The sequence below is a fragment of the Botrytis cinerea genome, chromosome 7 (assembly GCF_000143535.2).
Source record: "Botrytis cinerea B05.10 chromosome 7, complete sequence".
NCBI lineage: Eukaryota > Fungi > Ascomycota > Leotiomycetes > Helotiales > Sclerotiniaceae > Botrytis > Botrytis cinerea.
In genome coordinates, this window is record NC_037316.1 from 676,565 (window position 1) to 699,404 (window position 22,840).

The 22,840-nt window shown below is 33.7% G+C and overlaps 7 protein-coding genes across 7 annotated transcripts; 4 read left to right on the forward strand and 3 right to left on the reverse strand.

Moving 5' to 3' along the window:
• Positions 1-8,588: 8,588 nt before the first annotated feature.
• Positions 8,589-10,683, reverse strand: BCIN_07g01800 (hypothetical protein). Its single transcript, XM_001558743.2, has 3 exons — positions 9,554-10,683; positions 9,072-9,503; positions 8,589-9,016 (listed from the first exon to the last, which is right to left on the reverse strand). Exons 1-3 carry the CDS (start codon positions 10,455-10,457, stop codon positions 8,775-8,777), a joined length of 1,578 nt encoding a protein of 525 aa, XP_001558793.2. The 5' UTR covers positions 10,458-10,683; the 3' UTR covers positions 8,589-8,774.
• A 132-nt stretch (positions 10,684-10,815) lies between these two features.
• Bcmsp1 lies at positions 10,816-12,571 on the forward strand. The gene is made up of 4 exons (XM_001558742.2): positions 10,816-11,036; positions 11,101-11,380; positions 11,429-11,801; positions 11,850-12,571. The coding sequence occupies exons 1-4, from the start codon at positions 10,971-10,973 to the stop codon at positions 12,388-12,390; spliced, it is 1,260 nt and encodes a 419-aa protein (XP_001558792.2). The 5' UTR covers positions 10,816-10,970; the 3' UTR covers positions 12,391-12,571.
• Positions 12,572-12,803: 232 nt separating this feature from the next.
• On the forward strand, positions 12,804-14,693 carry BcmetC. The gene is made up of 2 exons (XM_001558741.2): positions 12,804-14,316; positions 14,366-14,693. Exons 1-2 carry the CDS (start codon positions 13,054-13,056, stop codon positions 14,480-14,482), a joined length of 1,380 nt encoding a protein of 459 aa, XP_001558791.1. The 5' UTR covers positions 12,804-13,053; the 3' UTR covers positions 14,483-14,693.
• Positions 14,694-14,818: 125 nt separating this feature from the next.
• On the forward strand, positions 14,819-16,686 carry BCIN_07g01830 (hypothetical protein). The gene is made up of 3 exons (XM_024693887.1): positions 14,819-15,188; positions 15,240-15,408; positions 15,458-16,686. The coding sequence occupies exons 1-3, from the start codon at positions 14,846-14,848 to the stop codon at positions 16,047-16,049; spliced, it is 1,104 nt and encodes a 367-aa protein (XP_024549676.1). The 5' UTR covers positions 14,819-14,845; the 3' UTR covers positions 16,050-16,686.
• Positions 16,687-17,179: 493 nt separating this feature from the next.
• BCIN_07g01840 (hypothetical protein) lies at positions 17,180-19,842 on the reverse strand. The gene is made up of 6 exons (XM_001558739.2): positions 19,495-19,842; positions 19,020-19,412; positions 18,904-18,961; positions 18,476-18,838; positions 18,327-18,405; positions 17,180-18,263 (listed from the first exon to the last, which is right to left on the reverse strand). The coding sequence occupies exons 1-6, from the start codon at positions 19,577-19,579 to the stop codon at positions 17,424-17,426; spliced, it is 1,818 nt and encodes a 605-aa protein (XP_001558789.1). The 5' UTR covers positions 19,580-19,842; the 3' UTR covers positions 17,180-17,423.
• A 609-nt stretch (positions 19,843-20,451) lies between these two features.
• Positions 20,452-21,215, forward strand: BCIN_07g01850 (hypothetical protein). Its single transcript, XM_024693888.1, has 2 exons — positions 20,452-20,554; positions 20,615-21,215. Exon 2 carries the CDS (start codon positions 20,629-20,631, stop codon positions 21,046-21,048), a length of 420 nt encoding a protein of 139 aa, XP_024549677.1. The 5' UTR covers positions 20,452-20,554; positions 20,615-20,628; the 3' UTR covers positions 21,049-21,215.
• A 208-nt stretch (positions 21,216-21,423) lies between these two features.
• On the reverse strand, positions 21,424-22,662 carry BCIN_07g01860 (hypothetical protein). Its single transcript, XM_024693889.1, has 3 exons — positions 22,419-22,662; positions 22,090-22,366; positions 21,424-22,038 (listed from the first exon to the last, which is right to left on the reverse strand). The coding sequence occupies exons 2-3, from the start codon at positions 22,314-22,316 to the stop codon at positions 21,852-21,854; spliced, it is 414 nt and encodes a 137-aa protein (XP_024549678.1). The 5' UTR covers positions 22,317-22,366; positions 22,419-22,662; the 3' UTR covers positions 21,424-21,851.
• Positions 22,663-22,840: the final 178 nt, after the last annotated feature.

Consider the following 22,840-nt stretch of genomic DNA (forward strand, 5'->3'; position numbering starts at 1 on the left):
ACACTTATAATCTAATTGACTCAAAAATACAAAAACTGTCACGGCGCCAACTACATATTCTGTAATTGCCTTTATACCTTAAATATGAACTATTAATATGTTCTACTTTTTATAAATAGGATCTCATTTTTTTATAACTTTTCTATTTTTATAATATAATATAAATCTTTATTTATATTTTGATAATTTATATTATTTTTGTAAAAGCTATTATAATTTCATTTTAAATTATATTCTATTAACACTATATTCTGATTATATTGATTATATTTATTATAAATTTATTGTATATTTTAATTATTATTATTTAGAAATTTTATAAGATTGTTTTACAATTTTGAAAGTATTTTAAAAATAGTTATTCAAATATTTATATTTAATCTATTCCTATAATTCCTTTTCTTGAATTATATTTTCAATTCCTTTGAAACTAATGTTTTTTTATTTATAGGTTTATTCAATAATTTGAATACTATACATTTCCTAATTGTTTAAATTGTATTTGAATTAATCAAATCAATTATAAATTTATTATAAACTCAAACTATTATAACAAAAGTTTGAATTGTTGATATTTAATTAAAGATTATTGAATTAAAGAATATAATTGAAATATTAAAATTTGTTATTTATAATAATTTATATGCTTTGTTTTATTGAAAGTATTTTATTGTTTTTGAAAAATTTAATAATAATGAATAGAATATTGTTAAGTATTAGGATTAATATATAATATTTTATAGTATAATTAATTATTATTTAATTATAAATTATGAGAATGAATTGAAATTTCAAAAGATTATATTTTTTATTAATTTGTTTTTTGGCTTTGTTTATATAAATAATTAGATATATTTCGATATAATTATTAATAATTTATATAATTCCAATTTTTAGTTTTTCAAATAATATATTATAATAATTATTTAATATAAGTTGAATAAGTAATATTAGATTTTTAATCTTTTAAGAAAAGTTTTTATAAATTATAATAAATATAAAATAAAGAAGATTTTATTTAATAACTTTATTATTAAATTCAAATAGCTTACTATTAAATATAAAAATATTACCGAATAATAAATTATTGATTTTAAATTTAAGGTTTTATAAAAATTGATTAATATTTTGATTAATTATTTTAATAAATCTTTGATTATTGATATCGATATATAAATAATTTGATAATAAGGTATCTACAATAATTTAAAAGAAAAAACTCATTTCAATAATTAATATAAAAATTAGAATATCAATTTTAATTGAGATTAATAGAAATCTTATAATAGAAAATAGATTTTTATTATATTTTTTCTTATATTGAATCTTTTTAATGATTTTATATAATTGAATGTTATTTATTAAAACTAATATTTTTTATTTCGTTATATTTGAAAATAATATATTGAATTCAGTTTTTATCTTTATTATAAAAAATCCAATGATATTAAAAGCAATTGTAAAAAGAAATGAGTCAATAATATAAAATATAATATTATTATTATTATTAATATAAAATATGCTTTTTATATTAATTGCTTTTTAATAACTAATCAATATTAAAATCTCGGATTTTATTATAATATTATTATTTTTTTATATTGAAATTTATTTTTATTTATTAATCGTTTTTTATTTATATTGTTATATTATATTGTTTTAGTTTTTTTTTGATTTTATTTAAGAAATTGATTTAGAAAGGTATATTGAAGGATTTATTCATTTAAAGAAAAACGAAAGTTCAATTCTTTAATTGGGTATGTTAAAAGATTAATTTCAATTTATAATTGTAAATCGAAATCCTTTATAGGAAATTTATTTTTATAGATTAGAAGATTAATTATATTTAAGAATTCTTTATATTTTAAATTAATAAATAATAAATCTTTTAAAATCTTAATGGAAATCTTCTTTATATTTAATATAATTATTTTGTTTATTAATTTTATAGATAATAAAATTGCAAATTATAATTTTATTAATAAAAAAATTATTTTAAAGTTTTATATATTTATATATTTATTATTTATTTTTAATTAATAAAAAGTTATTTGATATTCTATTTCAGTATACACTTTTGAATATATGAATTAATAATTATAAAGAGATTGATTTATTTTATATCACTATTTTATTAATTATAAATTCTATAATCTTTAATTTTTTTTTAGCTTTAATATTATAATCCTATTATCAATTGATTAATAATAATATTTAAATTTATATTTATATATTGTTTCAAATATTATTGTTTTATTAATATTATAATAATTATGATCCCTAACATTATTAATAAATATAAAACAATTTTACCAAAAAGTTATAAAATTATATTAATCAATTATAAACTATCTTTGCAATAATTCATTTCGATATTAACCTTTATAAAAGAAATTATTAATAAAAATTATAAAAGCATTTCATTTTTATTTCGAAATCAATTTATAATCCTTAAATCTATTAAAATCTTATTTATAATCTTTAAATTTATCAAGATCCTATTTATTTAGGAAAACCCTAACAATACCAATCCCAAAATTCTACTCAAATCAAATCTATATTATATTTGCTATATCAATAATAAAATGAAAATCTAAATTAAAATAATTCTGAATCAATTAATTCAAAAATTAATTCCAACTCGAATAATTACTAACTTTAAAATATACAAAAAATTATTATAAAATAAAAACATTTTATTCTTATTATAAATATTAATACTATTAAATTCTATAAATAAATTATTTAACAATTTATAAGATATCCAATTTGAAATATAAAATATAAGGTTTTTTATAATCAATAGCTTTATTCAATTTTATAAAAACTCAAATATTTATATTATAAAAATATTCTAAAATGAATTGAATAGAATTTGTAAATTATATTATATAATAATAAAAGATATTATTTAATTATATTATAGTTTGATAAATAATAATATTAATAAATTTATAGAAAAAATAGATTGATTTATTCCTTTTATTATAAAAATCTAAGATAAGTTATCTTTTTGATTTTACAATTTGTATTTAGAATTCCTATCTTTTTTAATAAATAAACTTTTATTGCAATGTTTTTGGGATTATAAGATTGAGATTATATTAAATAAAGAATTATTATATAATAAAGATTATTTAATATCTTTAATCGAATTTTAAATTATTTGTAAATAACTTGATAATAATTTGAATAAAGAATTTATTTAAAAGTTTTAATTTTAATTAATTATTTCACTTTTTTTAACTACCAAATTTGAAGGAGGTATTCAAATTTGTTAAGATTATTAAAAACTAAATAATATTAATATTAAAAATTGATATTCTTTATTATTGATTAAAGAAATTCTTAATATTTTATATTATATAAAAATCTATATCAAATTCAATATTATTACTACCTTCAATAAACTATGAATTATAAAAAACTATAAATAAAAGATTGTTTTTATTATTCGTTTTGACTTATTCGAATTATTAATAATACTTTTTGAATTTTACAATATATTTCCTTTATTTCAAAATTATATTAATTATATTCTTTTCAATCTTTTAAATAAAATTTATACAATATATTTAAATAATATTCTAATTTATTTCAAAAATATTATAAATTATAGAAAATATATTTATAAAATAGTTCAATGATTGATTAATATTAGATTATAAATCAATATTAATAAATATAAATTCAAAATAAAAAGAATTAAATATTTCGGTTTAATTATTATTTTTGGAGGTATAGAAATAAATTTAAAGAAAATTAATATTATATTCAATTAAAAATCGCTAATTAAATTTAAAGATCTTTAATGATTTTTTAAATTTGTTAATTTTTATTGATGTTTTATTTATAATTTCTTTAGAATTGTGGAATCTTTTAATCGCTTTTTAAAAAAAGAATAGATATAAGATTGAATCTCTAATTAAAACAATATCTTCAAAATATTGAAAAACACTTTCTCCTTTATTTCAATTCTTATTATATTTGATTACTATTATTATATAATTATTGAAATCAATATTTCCGATTGGGCTACAGATGGCATCCTTTTATAATATAATGATAAAGGATATTTATATTCAATAATATATTTCTTATTAAAACATAATATTATTAAATACAATTACAAAATTTATAATAAAGAATTCCTAATTATTATAAAATTATTAAAGGAATAGAAATCAGAATTATATAAGGTTTAAAAGCTATTCGAGATTATTATTAATTATAAAAATCTTGAATATTTTATATTAATAAAAATATTAAATCAATAATAGATTAAATAAATTGAATTCTTATTTGAATTCAATTTCCATATTATATATTGATTTGGTTATAAGGTTATTCACCTTAATACTTTGAATTATAAAATAGAAGATTATTTAATATATATTAATTTTAATAATAATTAAATCAAGAATCACTTATAGATAATTCTTTTAGAAAGAATATTCGATATTATTATATTTAAGAATATCATTTTATAAGCAAATAATAATCTAGATCTAATTATAACCTTAATAGATATAATTATCTTTAATATTAATAAATTAATTGATAATCTTATTAATAAGGTATACAAATCATTTGAATTAATTACTATTATATATATAACACTTTGGAATCCCTTTATTTGTTATTAGCTATTAAATATCCGAAAGGATTTTCGAATTGCTTTATAAAATTATAAACTAATAAATAATAAAATCTTTTATTATAACTACCTTTTTATTCCTTTTTTTATTAAACTTTGTATACAGATTATATATTAAATGTATTCAATTGAATTGGTTGAATATTTCGGTTATATTAAAACTATTGATTTTATTTCTTATATATATTAATGATTCAATATATTAAAGGAAATCGAAAAGTTTATATAAACTTACTAATTCTATTTTCAAATGAAAGCTTTCCATTTTATTGTATTTGAATTTCTTAAATCCTTTTTAATATTATTCTATTTTTAATTCAATATCTCTATGAACTATATTATATTATTATTAATTAATAAATATTATAAAAAAAAGTATCAATATATTATTATAATTATTTATTGTTTAATCAAAATATATTATTTTATATTAATTATAGAATTATTTATAAAGGAATTCGTAGATAGATTTATTAAAAAGATTTATTATTTATATAATATATTTAATAATATTGTATTCGATAAAAACTCATAATTCGTTTTTGAATTTTGAAAATATTTATTTAAATAATTATTAATTACCTTAAAATAATCTTTTTCATTTTATTTCAAATTTGATAATCAAATAGAAAGAATCAATATTATAATCAAACAATATCTTCAAATCTTTATGAATTTCTATTAAAATGATTAGTTTAATTAATTTCTACTTGCAGAATTTATATTAAATAATATTATATTAGAAATTATCAATATCTTTTTATTTTTTATTAATTATAATTTCCATTTATATCTTAATATCAAACTTTTTATATTTATTTTATTAAATCTATTATATCAAAGAAAATAAGAGTTTTTTAAAACTAATGAAATTATAAATCGATTTGATTTCATTTTAATTAAATTGAAAGTATTTATAATTTAATCGATTCAAAAATATAAGAACTATATTAATAAAACTTATTTGAATACTCCTTTATATAAAAAAGATAATAAAATATAAATGAATATAAAAAATATAAAAACCAATTGTTTAATAAAAAAGAGTAATGATAAATGGAATAGCTTTTATAAAGTTTTCAAAATATACAAATATACTTATTTATTACAATTCTTAACTAATTTTAAGATCTTTTCAATATTCTATAATTTATTATTTCAATTACTTTATTATTTATTAAAATTATCAGATCAAAATATTATTAATATTATTGAATTGTATAGAAATCAAAATCGAATTTTTAAAAGGGATAATGAAAAATTTAAAAAGAAATTAAATAATAGAAATTCGAAGAAATCCTTGATTACTATAATAAGAATGGATTTTATTATCAAATTAAATAGAAATACTATTTAGTATTTTGGTAATTTATTAAAAATCTTTATAATTAGGAAAATGTAATTATTATCTTTTATTTAATAAATTTAAATAAATTAGATCCGTTTATTTAAGTAGATTTCAAAAAATTGATTACTTTTAATCAATTTGATTCTTTATTAATATTTATATTAAATATAATCCCAAAATAAAACCGAAATAGATTTAAAAAGCTTTATTAATTAATTATTATTTTTAAAAAGATTCACTTTAATTTAATATTAAAAATAAAAATCTTTTAATATTATTTTGTTACCTCAAATTAATTTATATTGTAATTGTAAATCGATTGTTTTGAGTAGAGGGTATTATCATAATGCTAATTATATATTCTATAATTGTCTTTATACCTTGAATACGGATTATTAGTATGCTCTATTTTCTATAAATAGGGCTTTACTCTTCTATAGCTCTTCTACTCTTATAATACAATATAAGTCTTTACCCGTACCTTGACAAAAACTATAATAATAAAACTTATTTAAATATTTCTTTATATAAAAAAAGTAATAAATACAAAAAATATAAAAATCAATTATCCAGTAAAATAATAATAAATAAAGTAGCTTTTATAAAACTTTTAAAATCTATAAATATTTTTATTTATTTCAATTCCTAATTAATTTTAAAATCTTTTTAATATTCTATAATTCATTGTTTCAATTATATTACAAAAATTGCCTTTAGGGTTATATGAGTCCATTTTAATATTTTTTATCTATATAAACCGGGTTCAAATCCCGGCATGGCCCTTGTTTTTGCAAAGCTCAGTTGTGTTTTGATTAGTGAAGCTTTTGATATGGAATATTTTGGTTGGGCATCTAACTTTCGAAGTTTTGCTATCTTCTTGTGTCTTGGTGGGGTACACGTACGAATGACTAATGTTATCTAAATGAGGTTTGCAAATGTGATCTATGCACATTAGGAAAGAACATCTATCGAATTCCATTTGACCTTCTTCTTCCGTGGTTTTACCTGTAATTCGAATGGTAGAAATCACCTGTCTGAGTAATCTCTTAACCCGGGAACTGATAAATTCAATAGCGAGTATACGTGGGGAACCGAAACTCTAAGGAGAAGGGTCTTCCCTCAAGGGCCCAACGTCAATGTCTTCGGATTTGTGGAGTGATGGGAAAGTTGAACCTATCGAAACGTTTGAAATTTTCTCACTCACATATCTTCATTCCACCTGTCCAAAAACACGTCAAAAAAAAACAATTTTATTTATTGCAGAGTTAACTGGAATTTTTTAACTCATGATGGGTTTGGAAGTTCGAGAGCAGTATTGATCCCAACTCCCAGCAAAAACAAAAACATTGATCACTGGCGGTTTCGAACCGCCGACCTTGGCGTGCCAAACCCATCTGAAAGAACAGAATAGATATTAGCACCACGCTCTAACCAACTGAGCTAAGCGACCTGATTGGTTGTGGGCTGCTGCGTATATAAATTTATAATCCCTTGTCTAACCGGACAGATGCACAAAAGCATTGAGATCTGGGTATTGGAATGACTACTACCTATATCTCATTGCATTCGATCCATCTTATTGTAGATTGGTTACATGGCATGTAATGTGATATATTTTTGGAGATTTTTCATTATGAGGGAACTCGATATAGCATTTTACACTCCCGACTTCACGGTTTCCAAGATCTTTAGCAAATTTGTCCATACATACCTTTCGGGAATGACTCTACAAGTAATAAGGAGATAGAGAATTACACGGGTGATGAGACACTTCTGGATTGATCTTGCAACATGCAACATTGGAAGAAGACCATTGCTTAGTGATAAACGATTTTCGGATTTGAGATGAGGTTGATCACTGAATTCGTGTCAAATTTGTACGTCTATTCAGAACAATAATACCCAGGTAGTACCCCCCCCCCCCCCCCCCCCCCCGCTTCAGGTATTTTCATAGAATCGAAGTCGAATGAATGCGATTCAGAATGTAGCCGGACTATTTGACAAATCGATAAGTACGACAAGCTAGAGAGTCTAGATTAGAAGACATGTATGCATGTATTTCTTCTAGTATAACCAATACAAATACGATCTATCACAATCCAAACTCTAAAGTCAATATATGAGTTATTATCTAAAAAGGGAACAAGTTTTCACAACAACATCCTGCACATCCATAGATCACCATTAATTCCAAAACCAGGAAAGAAACAAAGTCATTGAAATACAAATCAGACTCCAACATTGAAGCCTGAATATCTGGGAGTGGCGGTATATACCCACTCAAAGAAATTTAAAGAAGAGAACTCAGTCGTCTACTTGATTAGTTCCGAGGTTTGGAAAGAGGCAGATGATTGCCACTCTACTTGCTCTGAGCAGAATCTGTTCGAGACCCGATAGATATATAGATCTGAAGGGCACAAGTAACGTAGCAAATCGAGTAGCCTGATATCGTCATAGGAAGGCGACGCATGTATTCATTGCATTCTACAAAAGTAAGATTTACTTTTAAACATTGACTTGATTAGCATGAAAATGGACACCAAGATTGAAAACAGTTGCACCTTCTGCAACCAGTAAAATAATTGCATATAGATTGCAATCAACTCATATTAGAAAGACAACTAGCGGATGTACAGGTATCATATAGACAGGTATCAATTCATAAAAACTGTTGCTCTCAAAACACTCAATAAATGTAACCTTCGCTCCCAAACACCTAGATCTCCCCCACCAAAGATAGCCACCAAATCAACGCCCAAGACAAATGTTCTATTCGTCACTTTCCTCAACAGGTCCACCCATACTTGCAGGCTTCTCCGTAAGTGCTCTCGTAATTCGTGCGTAAAATCTGGCAGCTTGTGGTCTTGGAAATTCTATTTCATCAACAAGATAGTCTGGTAACAAATCCAACAAGGGTTTATCTCTGCTTGGATCCAATAGTGGCGTATATCGACAATCTGGATCACCGTCTGCCATTTTCTCGCTTTCAACACCTAATTTGAAGTGAAGGGCTAGTTTTAAAGTCAGTATAGAGGCATCATATTAACAAGACAAAGGGCAACTTACTGCCATTACGACCTGTCTGAATACAATCAAAGACATCTTCTTCGGTTTCTCGTTTGACACCACGTATAATCAGTCCGGTTAAATCACTGTATAGATCTTCTTTCAATTGGGCGGCTTGTGCAGCTTGAGCCGCTTCTTGACTTCCAATAATACGCATACCACCATTGGCTTTTATAGCACTGCCTGGAACTTTGACATTTGCACTTTCGTATGATGCTGTTATTTTACGATTTGCAGCAAGCTTAGTAGATAATGTCTTGTTTTCCACTTGCGCTTCTGATAACGACAATTCCAATTGATGGATCTGGGCTTGTAAATTCGTAACTAATGCATCTTGCGATTCAATTGTTTTCTTCAGACTTCGAGTTTCTTTTGCTAAAGAAGTTTGAGTTGCTAGATTGGCTTTTAAAGAAGCGATGAGCTCATTTGAAACTACTCAAGGTTAGTACTTGACCCAATTGCCTAATATCAAACTTTCATACCCTTTGCTTTTTCTTCCGCTGCCTTTTTATATTGATCAAAAGTTTTCTCCGCTTCCTTGACCCCGACGTCTCGAAGATCTTGATATTTTACCTCCACATGCTCAAGTTTTTTGGAAAGTTCACCAAGCCTGCGCCTGACAGCTGGCTCATTCCTCTCTGTATCTGAAGCACTGCCAGCTCGGTGCCGCGAAACTGACATCTGTCGTCGCCGTGAGTCGTTGTGCGAGCGAGATTCTTTCCTTTTCACCTCAGGTATGCTATCTTCTTGCTCTGGTTCTTCGATATCTTCTTCCAATTCCATATCCATTTCTGGTACTTGAGTTTCTTGAATGACTTTTTCAGGCGATTCTTGTTCTGCAACGGGCTCCTCTTGTACCTTTGCTTTGCCCTTTCTCCCAGGCCTACCCTTTTTGCCCACGGGTGCTACGACTTCTTCTGCGATTTCTGGTTCGGGAACTACTGTTTTAGCAGCTCTACCTCGAGTCGCAGTTGGTTTCTTCGTAGATTTTGCTTCAACTTCCTCTGGCGCAGTTACCTCAGTATCTAGTTCATCACCCGAAACCACGTCCTCCATAGTAACGTCTTCTGTCTCATCAATTTGTTCTGCCTCCTTTCCAGCATTCTTCTGTCGATTATTTTTGGCTGTATGAACATTCTTTCTTCCCCTCTTCGCCTGGGGTGATGATTCTGGTGTTGGCTTTCCATTGATTCTTCCACTTGTGCGACGCGCCGGAGATTTTATTTTTGTAACTTTTGATGGAGCAGTCTTAGGCCTTCCTCGCACTTTCTTCGCAGCTGTATTATCTTTTGATTGTTGTTTCGCCATTGCGCGCTCTACCAAATGATCATCCTCTGAGTCTGATCCTATGAGTCCTGCCAGTGTTGAGTTTTTGAACTTCGACATTTAATGTAAACAATGCGCTTGAATTGCGACGCGAGGTAATTGAATGGGTAACGCGTTGTTAGCGGTGAGGCCGTATAATTGTGAATATCGTCTGAAATTGGCAGAGTTCGATTCCTTGAAATGATTTGATTTGCGACAGCAGAGAACTAAAATGAGTAGATTCAATAAGTGCAAATAGTGAGGCAACGGGGTAGTTCCATCCGAAATCGAGGGGAAACCTCTTGCCAAAGTAAACAAAGTTAGACGAGTGGCTTCTGTGGCTCATCGGAGTCTTATCCTTGTAAATCCATGAACAGAGCACGTGTCAAAGCGTTTCAAGTTTTTCAGCCACATTCGACACCGAACAAACGCCACAGCAGAAGCAAACCGCCGCGATCTCGAGTCAGCTATTCAATTCTTAGACAGACAACTATAAAATCGCGTTTCTGATATACTTTATTCTTTAAACATCCTCCTCGAAGCATTAAAAAGCTGCGATTAGGTGGCCTATAACGTCTCTGAGCTTTGCGCATCATGATGGGGGATGGTAACAGCAGGAAGTATGGCCTCTTACAAGATCTATTATTGATCGTTGTTTCTGTGAGTATGCCAGGAGGATCTTCACAATTTGCTCTACAACGACTAATGTGACTGATATTGACAGACTGCCTCTTTTTACTACGTCGCAAAGAGTTTAATACCGGCTCTACCCTTCCAGAACGATGCTGAGAAAGAACAACACGAAGAAGCAAGGTTAAAAGCCGCGGCGAACCTCCGAAGATTAAACAGAAGGGGTAGTGATGATGATTCAGATTCAGAGGAAACAGTTTCGGGGAGAGGAAAGCCTCGCCGTCCTCGTAAGGAGGACTTGATTCTTGATCAATATGAAAATCAGATTGCCATGGAAGTTGTAGCTCCAGAGGATATTCCTGTCGGTTTTGATGGTTAGTATTCTGTACTAAAAGTAATACTAAGGTGCTAATTTCATACAGATATTGGTGGCCTGGACGATATTATCGAAGAGTTAAAGGAATCCGTTATATACCCTCTTACAATGCCTCATTTGTACTCGCATTCATCCCCTCTTTTATCTGCACCTTCTGGTGTACTATTATATGGTCCTCCAGGGTGCGGCAAAACCATGTTGGCAAAGGCTTTGGCGCATGAAAGTGGAGCTTGTTTTATCAATCTACATATCTCGACTCTTACAGAAAAGTGGTATGGTGATTCGAATAAGCTGGTTCGCGCAGTATTTTCTTTGGCCAGAAAATTGCAACCCAGTATCGTGTTCATCGATGAGATAGATGCAGTATTGGGACAAAGACGAAGTGGTGAACATGAAGCCAGTGGTATGGTCAAAGCAGAGTGAGTGAAGTTACGCCAATTTTTCGTAATTCCAGCTGATGATTTTAGATTCATGACACTCTGGGACGGTCTCACTTCGTCAAATAAGAGTGGATTACCAGCTAGAATTATGATTCTTGGTGCTACAAATAGAATTCAAGATATTGATGAGGCAATTCTACGAAGAATGCCCAAGAAATTTCCTGTTTCATTACCCTCGAACTCGCAAAGAAGGCGTATCTTGAATTTGATCCTAAAAGATACCAAAACCGATCCAAATAACTTCGATATTGAATACCTCACAAGAGTTATGGCTGGCATGTCGGGAAGTGATATTAAGGAGGCATGTAGAGATGCAGCTATGGTTCCAGTTCGAGAATTCATCAGAGAACAGAGGGAAAGAGGTATGTCCATGAGTGGGGTTGACCATTCGAATGTTCGAGGTGTACGGACAGAGGATTTCTTCGGTAGAAAGGGGGGCGGACAGATTATCAAGGACAATCATGCACGACAAATAGCTGCAGAAACTTCATCAACAACAAGAGGCACCACGACTTCTAGTGATGGCTACGAAGATGTTGAAGAGAGCGTTGCTGAATCAATGGACTAACGAATTTATCACGTATATCTGGTCATCTGAGTACAATCGCGTTGTAATATACTAGGTATCTATGCACGGCGTTTGGGGGGTTTGTAATGATATAGAAACAAAGAAAGGAAACCTTTTTCCTTTTAATGATTCAATGAAAATACATTTCGTGATGATCTAAATTACCAAGCAAGCTTCACCAAGTCTTACTTTTACGGACCAACTTCACCTGCCTTTTGAGACACATTGAAATGATACTAAATCTTCGCCTCGCTCGCTCACCTCCTATTCATCATTATTATTGTTATACCCCTCTCTCTGTGTGAATGCTTACAATCATCCCTATCTTGAGGCGAATTGTGATAGTGAGCACGTCATTTTTAGCGTCAAACAACCCCACATCTTCAGAGTCAGAGTCCGATTTACGGCGCTACGGAATCTTCCCTACAAAGTTCTATCTGGGGAACCAAATTTCTGAGTCTTACAAACAAACAAAATACTTTCTTACATCCTCTCATCGATCATAACCATCTGTTCAAATTATAAGAGTTTGATACATTATACCAGGCTTCAATCCCAAGTGCAAGTTTAATTCATCATCTTTCACTCTCTCGAATCATTGCTGCTTCAATTGGAATTTCCCCGCTTCTGCAATCTCACACGACCTTGAACCACAATTCCAATATGTCTTCACCATCAGGCTCCTCACAAGCATCGGGAGCTGGCAAAGCTAATGGTGCCCTCAACAAAGCATTCCCGCACATTGACCTTGATGGTCACAACCTTCCTCCCTCGCCTGCACCTTCCAGTCCTCACAATGGCAGAAGATATGCCTTGGCCACCGAATTAGTCTATACCGAGACTAAGGATCAATATGGAGCTTCAAGTATGCCAATATATCAATCTGCCACATTCAAACAGAATTTGGCTGGTGGTGGATCAGAATACGATTATACACGTTCCGGAAATCCTACAAGAACACATCTGGAACGACATCTCGCGAAGATTATGAACGCCAATCGCGCCCTCGTCGTCGGTTCTGGCATGGGAGCATTAGATGTTATTACAAGAGTTTTACGACCTGGAGATGAAGTTATTACAGGAGACGATCTGTACGGAGGTACCAACCGATTGTTGACATACTTGGCTGCGAATACTGGCATAATTGTACACCATGTTGATACGACTACTCCCGATAAAGTCAAAGCAGTTCTGGGTCCTAAAACAGCTATGGTTTTGCTCGAGACACCAACCAATCCTTTGATAAAGATTGTCGATATTGCGACAATCGCAAGGACAGCACACGAGTTGAATGAGAAAGCCTTAGTTGTCGTCGACAATACTATGCTTTCTCCTATGCTATGCAACCCCTTGGATCTCGGCGCAGATATAGTCTATGAGTCAGGCACAAAATATCTCTCTGGGCATCACGATATCATGGCTGGTGTTCTAGCTTTCAATGACCCCGCCATTGGAGATAAAATGTACTTCACAATTAATTCTACTGGTTGCGGGCTCTCGCCAAACGATTCATTCTTACTTATGAGGGGAATAAAGACTTTGGCAATCCGCATGGAACGACAACAGACAAACGCACAAGCAATTGCTGAATTCCTTGAAACACATGGTTTCCGTGTAAGGTACCCTGGTTTGAAATCCCATCCTCAATATGATCTTCACTGGTCTATGGCTCGTGGAGCTGGAGCTGTATTGTCTTTTGAAACAGGCGATGTTGCTCTCTCTGAGAGAATTGTTGAAGCAGCAAAGTTATGGGGCATTAGTGTCAGTTTTGGCTGTGTCAACAGTCTGATCAGTATGCCATGCCAAATGAGTCATGCCAGTATTGATGCAAAGACGAGAAAGGAAAGACAGATGCCTGAGGATATCATTAGATTGTGTGTCGGGATTGAGGACGTGAATGATTTAATTGACGATTTGAGCCGTGCTGTAAGTACCCATTGAAAATGGTCCACGTGATAATGCTAACTCTACCCAGCTCGTTCAAGCAGGTGCTGTGAAGGTAACTCTTGATGGATTCCATGCTATAGACGCAGCTCAAGCTATTGCTGAGGTGCCAATAGCTGAATCGGATGCAGCAGCAGCTCCATTGTAACGAATGATTTAATGTACATTGCCGAGGCGTTCACGGTGTTGTTGGATGATTTTGATACTCAATTAGCAAATGTTTTGAGCTTGCCAAAATGAAAAGGAGCTAGATATTTAGATATACCACCATAAATGATGAATAATTGATCAATCAGATCAGTGTCTCGTGACTTCGAGACAAGCGCCTCAAGCTTCAATAAAAAGCAGTTGGTGGTTCACCAAGCACCATACATGGTCTGATATCGGGACTTTACCGTGATGCAAGGTGGAGGTGGCTCATTGTGTATCAATACGCCACAAATCATAATTTCCCAGCTGGAATGTTTCCGACCTTTCAGCAATTGATTTCTATTTAACATCTCACATCCACATGTTCATATTGAGTTTGCCTTTGTTTATCAAGGAAAGTCTGGTGTTGAAGTCGAGGACTCAATGTTGTTCGTATTCACCTACGAAGAGCACCCTCTTCAACGTCATATTGCTTGTATGTACGACTATCATGGCCAAATTAGGCTTTTTGGCTGTGCTTCTACATATCATCCAGGTTAATGCAATTTCTTGGCAAGCAGCTCCTTCAACATCGATCTCAAGTCAGACTACGTCTTGGCTACCGATTCAAACACCAAAGCCGTCTTTGATTACAGCGTCGTCTCCCAGCGCCAATCATACTTACGAGTCATCAAATGTTTGTGGATGGGTAGATCATAATCCTGGTTTGTATTGAACACTCGTCAGCCTTCTGCAATGGTATTAATCAAAGTCAGACAATTCGTATACATGTGGGGGTGCCGCAACATGCTTTTGGAACTCTTCTCTCAAGTTAGTGGGATGTGGACATGCAACCTCGATGAATTATTTCACCTCTTGCATTCCCTACAAGTCACTTAGTTATTGTGATAGCTCTTGCTTTGCGAATCCGAGTATTGTTCGTTGGTATGTTTTACCATAATTCCGTTCGGATCTATTCTAATACTTTGTAAAGTGGCTCCGATATTCCCTATTGTGCAACTCCTCGTGTCGGGCCCGAAGGAAATTACTCAATCCTAGCATGTCAAGGACATAAACCATATGGAAGGTCCGATATAAATTTGGTGTACAAAGGACAAACAACAGTCGGTCATCTTCCTAGATATCTTGGTGCAGACGGTATCGTCACATATGCTACGCATACACCGAGAATGCCATCATTAACTGCACCAAGCACCGGGAATCGTTCATCCTTTGGACTTGAAGGCGCACCAGTACAACTCTCAAGCACATTCTCTCAAAAGCCAACATCAATTTGTCATTCTAGACCCTATCATAATGGAATCAGTGATATGAGCGCCGTCCCTGAAGCAGCTATTGTGGCAGGAACTATTGTAGGGAGTTTGGTGGTTATATGTGCAGTAGCTGGCTTAATTTTGTTTCTTGTTTTTAGATATAGGAGACGGATACCGACTGCTAATATGCAGGCGGATCTTGATATGATGCCGCTGGAAGAATTGGTGGGGAGAAAAACTAGTAATGGCCGGTTGTGCGGGTCGGCGCCTCGTGGATCGAGACCATCACGGAAGTTCCAGTTGATGGATTGATTTAATGCTCGATGTATCGGATTATACAACGGGATCAGAATTCTCGAGGTCTATATATATTCAAAGTCAGACTAATTGCAGACTGATCGATCGAGAGATTGTTTAAAGGGCCGTTGGACGGTTTATTCAGTTGTACCTAGTGGTTCCTCATGAACACATAATGACTTAAATTCAAACCGGAAACTTTGATTTCCGGGAGGCTGGAATCATGTTCCAGTAACATAGTAACTCTCATCTTTTAACTCACCATGTTCTCACCTCTCGAGCACTTCCCCATCTACATCATTTAGTTACACGCTCGTCATTGCCTTCTCTCATGGCTCAACAATTTCGCCTTGAAATATCAATCTTCTTAGGTTATTAGCCCATTCTACTAATGGCTGGTATTAGGACAAGATTCTTTTCTTTGAATTCAATGTATTCTCGTTCCGCCCGGGTCTAATATCATTCGCGATTATTGACAGGCAAGGTCTCTCTGATTCTTGATGAACTTCAACCGCAGCTGAACTAGCATGATTTCCTATCCATTAAAATGGAAGTAAACCTATAAAGATACCCCCCAAAGTTATTCGAGATTACACGTAACATGATGTCATTGGATGAAACAATTCTGCTAGCCACAAAGCCTTTTGTGACAATTTACTCTATTCCAATTAAATTTGCTCATGGATCCCCTTGATAGATAGCTAGAACAAGATGAATTGAGATTGCAGGTCATAGTAGACTTTTTCTGGTCTTTTTGATCCTAAGAGTATTGTTGATAGGGACACATTTGCATAGGAAGTCTGCCTTGTACAGACACTGCGGTTCTTCTGAATAGCCTTCGAACGTAGTAAACAGGGCTGTATAGTGGCTTGGGCTGAAGAAAGGCTTATAGTGATCCGGTGGTATTAATTCTTATTGAGAAAAGTTCTGAGAGGTACACCAACATGGCAAGATTGGCCCCGAGCTAAAAGTCTGAGATCTAAGATAACAATCAAAATAATTACATGTCGAGGTGTATACTTGCGCCATATCTTGTGAGGTAGTTCCCTCATAATAGATTACTTCAGAGGCATTGAGATATCAAGATCTCGACTTCCATCCCAAGTACAACTCATAAAAGTGATGGTGGACAAAGCTGGCTCGCATGCTTTTCACGGCTTCTCTAGCGTTTATTACTTTATATGCTAGCGGAAGTCAGACAGGTATCTATTGAATGTCGCATTCAATTGTGAGCCAAATATAGTCAAAATGTAATTATTTATAAGGCGCTGGAGTATGCTGTTAGAATTGTGCTCATGAAAGATCTATCATGACTATCTATCTTCAGCTTCTGTGGTTGATTACCTCATTGTATATATGGCCCAGAACTAGAGAAGGGAAAAAGCAGTTCTAACGTTCAAACCCCTCAGCTTTGATGAGATCCGCACACTTTTCTGCCACCATTACAGCTGGTGCTTGTAGGTGATGTGATATGATCTGCGGGAATATGCTAGTATCGCAGACTCTTAAGCCTTTCACGCCATGAACCTTCAATTGATCGTCCACTACGCCTGGAGCCTTGGCATCGTTCACAGGGGCCATTCTGCAGCTAGAAGAGTAGTGATATATGGTCCTAATTCTGCGACGTATGAACTCATCAATTTCTTCGTTGTTGTTGTTCTTAGCATCCTTCTCCTGCTTGTCTTCTGGGAAAGTTATATTTTCTTGAAGCGGGAAGCCTAAGCCCTTCATAGTCTCCGCCACCTTCAAGGAAAGTCGTACAGAGGCTCGAGCAACTACGTAGTCTTCAGGATCAGACAGAATGCCAAAATCGACTTTTGGTCTTTGGTGCGGGTCTGTAGAAGCAAGACGAACAGTTCCACGAGACTTGGGTTTTGCAAGAGTGGCCAAAATAGAGAACATTCCCATTTTAGAGAACAAACGTTGGTGTTCCTCAAGATCGTCCATAGCAGTGACAGCGAGGGGCATAAGCTCGATATCTGGAATCAGGTCTTCGATTTTACTACTTGCTCCGGCAAGCTTTTCATCACTGATTCCAGCAAAATCCTTGTTGAGTATAACAGATCGCACAAAAAGCGTTATGTTGTTTATGGGCATGCTAAGAATACCGGAACGGAAAAGCATGTATTTAAAGAATTCAAGCGCGCCTAATATTGGGTGTATCACCAGTCTCGTGAGTGATTCTTTGACTGGAACTTTCCAAGCAATAGGAATACCGTGATGGTCGCTCTATTGAAGTGTCAGCATGATTTGTCTTTTCAATAGGAATGCACAAGAGAACTGATTCCATACCAATTCGGATCCCACACCTGGTAGGTCTTTGATCACCTTGATTCCTTTTTCTTCGAGATGTTCTTGGGGTCCGATTCCACTATCAATTACTACTATTAGCACTTTTGACTCATTTATGTGTATTGGAAAGACATGGAATAGAAGCAAACCTCAGCATCAAAACTTGGGGTGAACCCAAAGACCCTGAGCAGACAATGACCTCTTTATTGACTTTGGCCGAGTATATTTTGTCAGAATTTGGATTGGCAAGTTTAAAGAAAACTCTGTCAGTACGCGGAATCCCATCTTCTTGGGAGAATCCGATTCGTGATAAAATCGTGTTGGTGCAGATCGTCAAATGTTTCTCTCGTTTCAAAGCAATTTCCCGAGGAAGAAAAGCGTCGAAAGTGGATACTCTCTGTCTCTGCTCATTCACGGTAGAAAAGACCGTCGTGAGTCCATCGGTCTTAGCGTCAGGTGTGTTTGGATCGTCAATTTGAACAAAGCCCAGAGCTTTAGCAGCATCCGAAAAGCTATTAAAAGTAAGCATTCCACTCAGAGGCAACTTAGAAAAAGAAGGTACGAAAATTACACTTACACCCGATACGCTGTGAAAGCCCAAGTTTGATAGGGGAAAGATTGGATGATCCATGGGCCTGCACTGCGATCAGTGGCCGCCGGCTAAGTGAGGGGTGGTGATTTAATACTACTCACCAGAATCCCCGCGAAAATCCGATCTTTGCGAGCCCAGCAAGGTCTCACTCTTCATGAAATAAGGCAAAAGCTTTTCATAACTCCAATCTGGATGACCTAACTGTGCCCAGGCATCATAATCTGCAGCAGTGCCACGTGTGTACACCATGCTGTTGATTCTAGAGCCTCCACCCATCACTTCACCGCAGAAGGCCAAGCTTCGGCGATTGTTGCAATACTTCATAGGTTCGCATTCCCAGCTCGAAGCACCACCATCAGCGCGTAAGATGTTCGATGACACAATGGGTATGCGGGACATAAAGTTGTCGTTGGCAGGTCCGCGCTCAAGAAGCAGGACGGAGACATTTGGATCTTCGCTCAATCGTGAAGTCAAAGCACATCCAGCTGTACCACCTTTCCATTTGAGAACGCATATCAGTCAAGGCTCAGAATCTCATAGTAATCATGAGTAAGTGGCAAGCTTGAAGATACATACCTCCAATCACAATATAGTCGTAATTCTGACCATTAGCGTGTTCCGGATGGTGTTCAGGATACTTTTTACCAAATGGCCACCACATTATGAAAGGTTTTGAGGACTTGGAAGAAAAGATTTACCCAGACGTCAGATAATAGAGTTGAAATTATTAGTGAATGAGAATATTTTACGGTTGAGAAATCTGGATTGACAGGAGATTGAGTAGGTCTTTGCACATGGAGCGGGGGGCTATTGATTTGGTGATATTTGCAAATAATGGAGCCGGAACGAATTTGTGACATTTCCGAAATAAAGCAACCCTTCCAATTCTGTGCCACATCTGCACTTGCTGTGCCATATAACTTCTGGAGCATCGCCGTGTCAGGTTGGATTACTTTCGCTGCAGCTGCGGTCATCTGGATGGTCCGTGTAATGTGTGTTGAGAAGTGTACATGACAAATTAAAGGCCCTAGTCATATCAAGAATACTTTACCTACTTGAGTAGAATTAAGATCTATAGTATTACCCAGTTTCTGTCAATTATTCGTATTTCATTATTTAAATTTCTCAGAGACTCGAATTTTCTTTTTTTGCAATTAACAATTCAAATAATTTTTTTTTGGATCATTGATTTGATAAAAAATCTCAAAAGTAATATTGTCCTTTTGATACACCGTTTCCTTCGCACATCGTGTGAGCATGCAACACTATGGAGCCGAGAGCTCTGTATTTATAACCACCTTTGATTGACCTAATGATCGTGGAGAGTTCACATGCTCCTTTACTCCTCACCCTCTCTTGTTATCTTTTCTCTACGCCAGCCCAGTCAATTCTTCTTTCCAAACATTGATTAAGTAGAGCACAACACTCCCGATACCCAGCAAAGCGAAAAATCTGGCAATGTCGGGCTATTGCTCGCCTTGCTGGGTATCGGGAGTGTTGTGCTCTACTTAATCCAACAAGCACTCAGGTCTCGGCATGAATATAGAGAGCCTCCATATATCTCTTCAAAAATACCGTTATTTAGACATCTTATAGGTTTATTTCGGAAACGTCACGACTCTTTCGTGAGCTTTTTGTAAGCCTCCACACCTGAGTCTACCTACTATGCATGTTCCATACTAACATTTACTGATAGTCCCATCTCAAAAAATGAGATATACGCATTTTACATATCTGGTATGCTTGGGAGAGGGGTTTATGTCGTTAAATTACCGAGAATACGCAACACATTGCTCCGAAGTCCGACGAAAGTCTCTGCCCGCCGCGGTCGACATTATGTTTACACCAAAGTTGGCCAACTTAATTCATGCCGCTACCAAAGTTCTTGCTCATTATCAGATCGTGGGTGAGGAGGTTTCATTCTATCTTAAAGAAGGAATAGCCAATGTACACTCAACGATGAGACCTGGAGAAGCCTTGGCACACGCTTCTCTTCTCTTGGCCCAGAATCTTAAAGTAACAGTTGAAGGCCTTGCACAAAATAACGCATCAATTAATCTAGAATCTTGGATTGCAGCTCCAATGACTGAAGCTGCGACATTAGCTATTTTTGGTCCGAAAAATCCATAAGGATCCAGAAATTGCTAAAGCCTTTTGGTACGTTTAATTTGTGCACCTTCGCCTGAGACATATGATCTTTTCACGCCATTACCATAGCACAGCAGAGACGTTCTGTCTGCCAAAAAACGAGAATGTTATTCGTAAAAATAATGTGGAAAAATCCTCATCCACATGCAAATAATGCGAGAACCTAGGCGGCATATAAGGAAAGAAATATTTCACTTGTGTATTGAGCAAAAGTTCTAAATGGGAAGACTTGTTCATCCTACCACCACAACAGACATGTGTTACCGACTTATCCTAACGCTAAATCCTGTCAATAATCTTTATATCACAACTTATGTCTGCTTTGAGAAATAACAATCCTCCTCCCTAATGTGACTATGATATTCACAAAGATTATTCGGATCAAGAATTCTTGGGTCCTTGGGGACTGCTACCTTGACATGCTTTCGGAGCTCAAACATGAAATCTGTAAATATTTCATCGTTGCTTCTCATTGCCAGGATGAACAAATCATTTGCGTTTTCTTTTGAGTCTTCTTGGGTCTGAAACCTCCAGACTAACTGTTGAATGAATAACCGACGGAGGCCCGATTGGCTACTGGTAAAGCTGTAGACTTCTTGGACATAAGCTGGGCTCTCGAAGACGTGATTTTTATTTTGACAACTTTTGCGATAAATATCGAGTGCAAAATCTGCTAGCCGCGTAAGACAGATCTTCTCTACCAAAGAATAAAACTTAAGAAAATTCCAACTAGCGCCAGTTGTAGCGCTTCCAATGTCGAACCATCGAAGGTTTCCCGAGTATACTCACTCAATGAGTATATCAAAAGCCTCAGGAAAGTCTTCCGGAAAGCTAGCCGACCCATCTTTAGCTTCTTTAAATCCGCCGTTGAACATCTTCTCGAAATAAAGTATCTTGCTGCAGAGAAAAGACTTGTGAACTCGAAAAAGGGCTTTCTCGGGACCAACGATGAGATCGACCATTTCTGTTTTACTTCGTGTTGTTAGTTGGAAGCATTGTTTTGTTGCTTGTTGTAGAACGTACTTGAGGAATGTGATAGCGAGAGTCTTATTAATCTTTACAGGCCGTTCAGTCCCATTTTCCTGGTCAGTAGCAACCGCCCCCTGGATTATTGCATCATAAAAACCGACCACTGCATTTCTACAGCTACCGCGAATGCTCCCAAAGGTGCCACGAAGGTGGAAACCACTTCCACGACCCCTAGGGGCAATATCTTTTGAACTACCACGTCTACCGTAAGGTGATGACATTCTTGGATATGATTGAGAAGGCTATTTCGAGATGAGCTTCAATACAAGATCTACAGATTTAGTTAGCAGGAAATCCATCTGTCAGTGTGAAGTGAGAAGTACTCTTCAGATAGTTGCGTGTCTAAGTGATAGAAGAAGACAATCGCTGAATTCGAGAATTGAAGTTTTGTAATCGAGTCAATATTATTCAAGAGTTGAATTGAAAAACTTGTCCCACGTGTATATCAGTCGTTTCGAGCAAAATAGAAAAGTGAACTATTCCTGAGAATTCCTACCAAAAGGTGAGAAATGTGCGTTTTAGGGCACGGATTTCAGCACCAGCCATCAGACTCTGTGCCCTAGAGTCAAAAAGGGATGTATTGGACCTGTAAGACTCTTCATATTAGATGTTGATATCTTTTCAATCAGAAAGTCACGTTTATTGCAAAGAGGTCACAACAATTTCATTCACAAAAATGGTCGAGGGAATTCAAGATATTGTTCAAGAATTTGCGTGATATTATTCAGATAAGGCGAAAGTAGGC